Genomic DNA, 9,049 nt, shown 5'->3' with positions numbered 1-9,049 from the left:
CCCCACTCGACTCCCCACCCCACCAACCCAGGTCTGGCCCTGCTCCACCCCACACTTGCAGCTCTGGGTCTGGCCCTGCTGCACCCCACCTCACCACTCTGGGTCCAGCCCCACTCCACCCCCCCTGCTGCTCCACTCCCCCCTGCCACTCCAGCTGCATCCCTGCACCAAGCACCTCGCATCACCACTCTGGGTCTGGCCTCTCTCCACACTCCCAGTGCTCCACCTCCCACCCTGTTGCTCCAGGTCTGGCCCTGCTCCACCCCCCAGCCCTGCCACTTCAGATCCATCCCCACTCCATCTCCTCAGTCGCTCCAGGTCCAGCTCCACTCTACCTCCCTACCCCACTGCTCCCCTCTCCTGCCACTCTGGGTCTGGCCCTGCTCCACCCCCACCTCCCCTGCTGCTCCATGTCTGGCCCTGCTCAACCCTCCAGCTGTGCTGCTCCAGGTCTGGCTCTGCTCCACGCCCCAACCCCTGCTGCTCTGGATCTGGCCCCATTCCATCCCTCTGCTGCTCTACCCCCTGCTCTGGGTTCAGCCCTGCTCTACCCCCCTCTCCACTCTGGGTCTGGCCCCGCTCCACCCCCACCGCCCACTGCTCCAGGTCTGGCCCTGCTCCACCCCCAATGCTTTGGGTCCAGCCCCATTCCATCCCCCTGCTGCTCCATCCCACTGCTCCAGGTCTCTACCCCCCACTGCTGTTCTGGTTCCAGCCTCACTCCACCCCCCTGCACTGCTCCAGGTCCAGCCCCACTCCACCCCTTGCCATCCCCCCCACTGCTCCCCTACCCTGCCACTCTGGGTCTGGCCCTGCTCCACCCCCTCTCCCTGCTTCTCCAAGTCTGGCCCTGCACTATCCTCCAGCTGCGCTGCTCCAGGTTTGACCCTACTCCACCACCCCACCACTCTGGGTCCAGCCCCATTCCATCCCCCTGCTGCTCCCCCCCCTCCCCCCCCCCCTGGGTCTGGCCCTGCTCTACCCACCCCACTGCTCTGTCCTACACCCCCACTCTGCATACAGTTGGCCCGCAGCTGCCTCCCTCCCTCTCTGCCCACTGTCTTCCCCTCTCTGCCAGATGGTTTGGGGGACACTGTTGCCAGGCAGCAGGGGGAGTGGCACCACTGTGATTCTCCACTTTGCCCAAAGGCAGGGAGACAGTGTGGGGGAGAAGCCATGCTACTCAGGTGTCTGCGACATGTTTGCCACCATCACAAACTTCCCCAGCAGCAGCGCAAACTTGGACACATGCAGCCTGGTCTATGCAGCCAGTCGCCACCCACCATCTTGGCAGCACATGCAGAGCGGTTCAAAAGCATTATAGACAGACACACACACAGACAGACACACAGGCAGACAGACTAAACCTTTTATTATATTATAATTCTGCTGAGAACTGGGATCCATATAAAGAACGTAGGTAAAAATTGGGGGGACCTGTATTAGCGGAGCTCAAGCCAGAAGCAGAGGATACAGATCATGATTTATGGCCCAACCAAGATTAGGCAGAAAGATAACACATCACAGAATTGCTCTTCATTCCCCATATGTAGTATGGAGATCTCTGTGAAAGATGCCTATGTATAGCGTCAGCTAAGGAGTATGGGAAACATTTAGTTCAGTGCCAAGAGGTGCATGTAATACAGATTTTCGGTGTCCAAGGAATTCTTGTTCACCTTGTATAAAAGCTGAATTATGCTTACCCTCCTCAATGCCTTAGGTAGCCATGGGTTAAATCGAGGATCTCATGAAAGGAGAGCAGAAGCAGCAATCTGTGCTGCAGAGGGGACTGAACATTGCCACTTCCACTCCCACACATACACCAGGGCAGGTGGACTGCATTGCCAGGGCATCAGTGGGGGACTTTTCTTAAGTTTCTCAAGTGGGTAACAATCTTCCATCTGCCCTTCCTTCCCCTCCAAACTCAGCCACATATTCCCAGCCTTCTCCTTCTCCTCCTCTCCCTCCTTCTTTCCACTTGCCATTACCATAAACCCCAGCTGATCCAGAGCTTGGGGATGGAGGGGTGGCTCTAGAGCAGTTCCTACTTTGTCCCAGCCAGCCTGCATATAAAGCAAGGTTCAGCCTGAGACAGCAGCAGTGGTTTCATTCCTCTACACCTGCTCCAAGGCTGAAAGGAAACATGTGTGGGGACCAGGAAGGAAGAAGGAACCTGCCTGCTGTTGTTTTTGGCTAAGCCTGGTTCCATGCAGAACCTGACTGAAGTGGATGAGAAAGGCCCTTGTTCTTCCCCCTACCCATCCCCAGGACAACTATAGACAGTGGTGGGTGAGGGTGGCATGGGCATGAACCACTGAGCACAGAAGGGAAGTGAGAGGGGGATTCTTACTTGCTTTGGGAACTTTAAAAAAGTCCCCAGCTGCTGCTCCTGTGGCATGTTTGATTAAAAGGAGGGGTGCATCTCTGCCACTGGATCAGTTCCTCTATGCAGTTACATTCTTATGCTACAAGACTAATATTTTCATAGCTCTTCAGGACTAGAAGAGATCCAGATTGCAGAAATGCTGTTTAAATTATTGGCAACCAAATAGCATGACTAGCAAATGCTTGATACAGCTGACCCCTATCTTTTGTGTAACAATTACAGAACCAGCCCAGGAGACAAGAGACTAGGGGCTGGGCTCAGAAACCCCTCAGGATGTTTGAACTTTTCACATCAGAAATTAGTATTTCAATCACTAAGATCCCAGCCAGAGAACATGCTTCAATAGAGACCTAGCCACTAGGCAGGCAAAAGGAAAACTGGACTGGAAGAAGGCCAATGTGGTGCCAATCTTCAAGAAAGGGAGGAAAGTGGATCCGGCTAACTATGGACCCATCAGCCTGACTTCTATCCTGGGGAAGATCTTAGAAAAGTTTATTAAAGAGGCCATGCTTAATGGACTGGCCAGCGCCAACATCCTAAGGGATAGCCATCATGGGTTTGTTGCAGGTAGGTCTTGCTTGACCAATCTAATTTCCTTCTACGACCAGGTGACCTATCACCTGGACAAGGGAGAAGAGATTGATGTCATATATCTTGACTTCAAAAAAGCCTTCGATCTGGTATCCCATGATCACCTCTTGGTGAAACTGGCCAATTGTGGCCTTGAGTCCATCACAATCCACTGGCTAGAAAATTGGCTCCGTGGTCGGACCCAGAGTGTAGTAATAGATGGAAGTCACTCATCATGGTGTCCTGTGACCAGTGGGGTCCCCTAAGGCTCTGTCCTTGGACCCATACTGTTCAACATCTTCATTAATGATGTGGACATTGGAGTCAGAAGCGGACTGGTCAAGTTCGCTGATGACACCAAACTTTGGGGCAAAGCATCCATGCCAGAAGACAGGTGAGTGATCCAGGCTGACCTGGACAGGCTCAGCAAATGGGTGGATGAGAACCTGATGGTGTTTAACACTGAAAAATGCAAGGTTCTCCACCTTGGGAAGAAAAACCTGCAGCATCCTTATAGGCTTGGCAGTGCTACACTGGATAGCACTACAGAACAAAGAGACTTGGGGGTCATCATTGACCACAAGATGAACATGAGCCTAGATGCTGAGGCTAGTAAAGTGACCAGACCTCTGACTTGCATCCATAGATGCTTCTCAAGCAAATCCCGGGACATCATTCTCCCCTTTTACTCAGACTTGGTGAGTCCCCAGCTGCAGTACTGCATCCAGTTTTGGGCTCCACAATTCAAAAGTGGAGAAGCTTGAGAGAGTCCAGAGAAGAGCCACGCACATGATCAGAGATCAGGAAAAGAGACTTTACGATGAGAGGCTGAGAGCCATAGGGCTCTTTAGCCTGGAAAAGCGCAGGCTCAGGGGTGATCTGTTGGCCACCTATAAGTTTATGGGGATGACCACCAGTATCTGGGGGAACATTTGTTCACTAGAGCGCCCCAAGGGATGATGAGATAAAATGGTCATAAACAAGGCTGTTTCAGGCTGGACATAAGGAAGAATTTCTTTACTGTCTGAGCCCCCAAGGTCTGGAACAGCCTGCTATCGGAGGTGGTTCAATCACTTACATTGAACGCCTTCAGGAGCGAATTGGATGCTTACCTTGCTGGGATCCTATGACCTCAGCTGGGATCTGGCCCTTTGGGCCGGGGGCTGGACTCAATGATATTCCGAGGTCCCTTCCAGCCCTAATGTCTATGAAGTCTATGAAAAGAATCAGGGGAAAGTATCAAGCAGCAGGTTAAGAGAGTCCTTACTTCCATTGTTCATTGTGCGTTTTGCATTATAGAGTCATGGAGAGAACTGCATAAACAGTACTGGGTGGCAAATAGCAGGCTTTTTCACTGACTACGTGTCTTGTATGCATACCAACCCAGCCTCTTGCTTCTTTACTTTTCATTCCATCCAGGAAGTGCACACACCAACTGCTAAAACTTCCTTAGCTGGACAAAGGGTTTTTGAATCCGAAAGCTTGCTTAATAATTGTTTTCCAACTATTTAAGTTGGTCTAATAAAAGAGATCAGATTCACCCAAAGAACCTTGTCTGCCATTATTATTATGTAATACTTGACTCCTAGTCTTGGACAAGGACCCCATTATGTTAAAATAAATAAATAAATAAATAACAAGCCGGTCCCTGCACATCAGAGCTCACGAATTAATATTTAGACAGTAAACAAAGGGGGACAACCATAAAAACAATGAGAAGGGAAGGAAGCACATGATAACAATGAAGAGGTGTATAGGTCCAACAGTGAACATGGTGATTCTCACCACTTTATTTAGATAATAAAGAAACCATTGTTTGCCCACTACTGATAAAGATTTCATGGAGACTGGTCTCTGTATTCTTTATTTTCTGTGATTTATTGCACACAATGCTTAACAGATTGAGAGATATTGTAGGCATTTGGGGATCTCAAGGACTATGTTTGAAACAACACAAGAAGTCATTTGACTCTACTGATCAGTCAATATGCATTGCAGATACCTGTTTGTGCTTGCTCCACTGAAAATATATGTATGCATTGCAGTTCCATCTAGGGATCCCTAGTACAAGATTTTTTTTTTTTAAGTACAAGATTTAGTAGCCAGAAAGAAGTTCCCTGCAAATGCTCATAGGGGTACCTTCTATGCAACAGCATTTGCAGTCTTAGCAAAGTACAGGGGCTACCACTAGGCACTAGTCCCCACCCATGGCTCAAGAGCACTGCATTGTCTGTGAAAATATCATACAGTTCTCATGTTCCTAGGAAATTAAAAGTTAAAAACCAATGCTGACATGGAGAACAAAGCAAGACACTACCTGCAGCAATTTTCTTGCTTAGCATCATTTCCCATGGGCCACTTCAGTGGGAGTTACTTGGTAGCAAGAGATCATAGGAGTTACAAAGACAACTGATTCACTGAGGCCTGGCTGTAAGCCAATTAAAACCAGTCAAGGACAGAACTCAAGGGTGTGAACCTGGGTCACACAAAGGAGCTAAGAGTTGAGGCAGGGGGTGGTTCTTGCACAGGACAAAATCTAATATTAGAGGATGAAAGGAAATGAAGTAGGGCCACAAGAATAGCAAGCAGGGTTGAATAGATAGGGAGCAGGAGCAGCAAGAAACAAGCATCAGTAAGGAAGTGGAAGAAGAAGTGTTGGAAAAATGGGAAAGGGAAAGGAATATGAGATTAAAGACTAAATTGAAATGTTTCAAGTTCAGGAGTGGTGCAAACCCAGACTGAACCAGGAATAGCCTCAAGGAAGATTTGTGATTTAGTCCCTCCTATACTGCCTTTTACTTCTGGGATGCAGGAAGTGACTTCATGTCTTTTCATGGTGACAATTTCTGCACACTCTACACCCAGCCACGTAGTGATGAGGAGTGGAAGCATGGAGTAGCCCAGATCCTTTACTAAACACCTGTAGCCACATGTTTTTGATGGCTTCGAATTTTCAAAATTTCAGTTGGGACTAGGAAGAGAAATAGAGTGGAGACTGTTATGTTGTATATATGTCTGGTAAATAGGTGATAGTGCTTCATCAAGCTGTTGCAATGTCACAATATCATCACATAATGATGTGTTATGCAGTGCTACAGGCTCTGTGTCATGATGATTCCTCATACTTCCATGCAAGTTCCAAAATGGAGAAAGCTTAGGAAGGGTAAAGCCAAAAAAGGTAGGCTTCTTTTTTCCATTAGTTCAAGACCATCTATTGACAACATCAAGTTTTGTATCTAGATCATTAACATAATTGAGACATCTCGGTTGTGCTCCTATGGGACATATCTCCACCTCAACAACCAGACCAAGTCGAAGCTAGCACACTTCCTGGACTAATCTTCTCATCTTCACAGGGCGACACAAATACTAGAATAAAAAGGAAGCTTAGTTCCATGGCAGATGCTGAGGATGTTATCAGGGTGTTCAAGGAAGAGCTCTGTGGGTAGAGCTGAGCAAAATTTCAGAGACTAAACTACTTATGGAAAAATGTGTTCTTGGTCATCCCTTATCTATTACCAATATGTTGTCAAAACCATTTTGGTACATAATTATTATAGACTTAACCATTGAGGAGAAAGGTATCTTGGAAGAGTCCTGTAGCACATTGGTCATGTAAAGACACTGAGATGGGTTCAAATGCCATATCTACTTGATTCAAAGCAGTATGCTGAACCAAAGCCCTGTGTTCCTCAGGAGACTGCCCAATCAAGCTAATGGGCCTTCTAGGATGGGTTTCTGTTCATTGATCCTGAAGCAACCACAGAGATTTCATGAAAGCTTTTGAAAGTAAACTAAAATAAAAGAATGAAAATGACCCCAAAATGCTGAGGTCTGTGCGCTTACCTAGGTGACAGGACAATTGGGTTCCCCCACTCATACATGTGAACAGTGAAGTATTTTAGAAAAACTGGAGCAGTTTCAATAAGAGAGACATGAAGTCCAGAATATACCATAGCTCCCTTCTTCCCTGGAAGTCCAAAGAGCTTGTAAGTACCCTTGCTCTCACTCAGGCAGCAAATTTGCACCTATTTTTTCCAGAGTCAAGGTGTGTACTAATTACACTTAACTATAAAGGGGAAATACTATATTTTTTGTTATAGAAATTTAGACCTTTCTGGGCAGTAGGAGGAGGAAGGGGGTATCATTTTTAAAAATAATGCTGAAAAAAAATCTAAACACATTTTTTCCAGGTTGAATAAAATATTTTGGTCAAGATTAAATACGTTGCTTTCATGTTTTTAAAATTCCAAAATGATTTCGTTTTACAGTGCCCAGAGTTGATATATATTTCTTTTAATTTGGACAAACAGTTTTGAAATCACTTATTCACAGGGTCTGACTCCTGAGCTGCTTGGATTTCTCATATTCTAGAGCACTAACACACACATGCATGTGTGTAGGGGGGAGAGAGGTTGATGAGAAAGAGAGACATGGCAGTGGACTGGATTTCTCATTAAATAGCTATGTTAGTGCTAGTAAGTGTTATAAAAGTGCTTCTGAAACAACTGGCCTATGACATAGCAACAAGAATGCTTTGCTGGCATACAGAATAGCCAGGGCTGCAAGTCCAGCAGTGGAATATCAGCCTGTCCATAAGTGTCATTTCTGGCACATGAACAACTACATAGATGACTAAATGGTATTCTTAGGTAGCCAGGAAAGAAAAAAGTCCCACCCTCACTGTACTCCTTTGTAATAATGATGCTAACAATTATGATAGTAAATTAATCAAATTAAGTGAACAAAACATATTGAAGTGTTAATTTTCACACAGATTTAAATATGGCACGCATTCCTATTAAAAGAGCTGCACCATGGCAGTATTCATAGGAAATGTTTGTGACATTCACTGGAAAACTTATAGCCAGCAACATGAAAATCTCTTTTCACTAAAATACTGGTGAAAATTAGTTTACCCAGTTTCTGAAAGTCCTATTCTCAAACCTAACAATTTTCATTTATCGTCTAAGTCAACTTTTCGGATCCACATTTTTCTCATGGCATTTTTCACCTCTTCATTTCTCAGGGTATAAATCAGTGGGTTCAGCATAGGGGTGAAGACAGTGTAGAACACACAGACAGTCTTATCCTCTGGAAAGGTTATTGATGGTCGTAAGTACATGAAGATACATGGCCCAAAATATAAAACCACTACAGTGATGTGCGAGGCACAAGTAGAGAGAGCCTTGAGGCGCCCTTCAGTAGTACGCCTTCTCAAAGAGACTAAGATGACAAAATATGAAGTAACTAACACAACAAAACAGGTCAAGGAAAGCATCCCTGTATTAGCAACAACAATGATGCCAACAGTGTAGGTGTCAGTACAAGCCAGTTTCAGCAAAGGCTGCACATCACAGAGATAATGATCAATCTCATTAGGCCCACAGAAGGGGAGCTGAGCAGTCAGGAGAGTCTGTATAATGGAATGCACAAAGCCCCCTGTCCAGGAACCCAACACCATCCAGCCACACACACGCCCAGTCATGATGGCCATGTAATGAAGCGGCTTGCAGATAGCAATGTACCTATCATAAGCCATCACGGTGAGGAGGAACATCTCAGTACCACCAAGGAAATGGCCAAAGAAGAGCTGTGTCATACAACCACCAAATGAGATGGTTTTCCTCTCAACTAGGAAGTCTCCAATCAATTTGGGAGCTACAACATTAGAGTAGCAGATGTCCACAAAGGAAAGGTAGCTTAGAAAGAAATACATGGGGGAAATCAGACTTTTGCTGCTCTTGATAGTGACAATGATGAGGAGGTTTCCCACTATAGTAACTGCATAGAACAATGAAAACAGCACAAAACAGATTTGTTCTGACTCCTGATCCTGAGTAAGTCCCAATAAAACAAATTCAGACACATTGTGGGCAGGCTCCATGTGGTCAGTGCATATAATTAGTATTCAGCAAGATGCTAATTCACCTGCCAAGACATAAAATAGAGACATGAACAGTAAGCAGCTATTCAGCAATGATGAGGAAAATACTGAGATCATTATTACAAAAGGAGAATTTTGTATTCATTAGCTTGCTTTAGATTCTATAACAATGCTAAGTTTAACTTTATATTTTTAAATGAAGGAAA

At 45.8% G+C, this 9,049-nt stretch overlaps 2 protein-coding genes across 2 annotated transcripts in view; both read right to left on the bottom strand.

Moving 5' to 3' along the window:
- Positions 1-4,236, bottom strand: part of LOC149871197 (olfactory receptor 4S2-like) — a 6,978-nt gene extending 2,742 nt beyond the window's left edge. The window contains exons 1-2 of the mRNA XM_090034593.1: positions 4,224-4,236; positions 3,391-3,418 (exon numbers count right to left, since the gene is read on the bottom strand). Coding sequence (XP_089890719.1) covers positions 3,391-3,418; positions 4,224-4,236 — 41 coding nt within the window. The remainder of the gene's footprint in view (positions 1-3,390; positions 3,419-4,223) is intronic.
- A 3,677-nt stretch (positions 4,237-7,913) lies between these two features.
- LOC149871196 (olfactory receptor 4S2-like) lies at positions 7,914-8,843 on the bottom strand. The gene has a single exon (XM_090034874.1). It carries the CDS (start codon positions 8,841-8,843, stop codon positions 7,914-7,916), a length of 930 nt encoding a protein of 309 aa, XP_089891000.1.
- Between the last annotated feature and the right edge of the window lie 206 nt (positions 8,844-9,049).

The sequence above is a fragment of the Crocodylus siamensis genome, chromosome 2, assembly GCF_052110815.1.
Source record: "Crocodylus siamensis isolate JL-2025a chromosome 2, ASM5211081v1, whole genome shotgun sequence".
Lineage (NCBI taxonomy): Eukaryota > Metazoa > Chordata > Crocodylia > Crocodylidae > Crocodylus > Crocodylus siamensis.
The sequence above is the reverse complement of the archived record's forward strand: the minus strand, read 5'-3'. Positions and strand labels throughout refer to the sequence as shown.

What these genes read in the sequence shown, in the direction of transcription:
- LOC149871196 (XM_090034874.1), bottom strand. Translation starts at nt 8,843, where the DNA reads ATGGAGCCTGCCCACAATGTGTCTGAATTTGTTTTATTGGGACTTACT.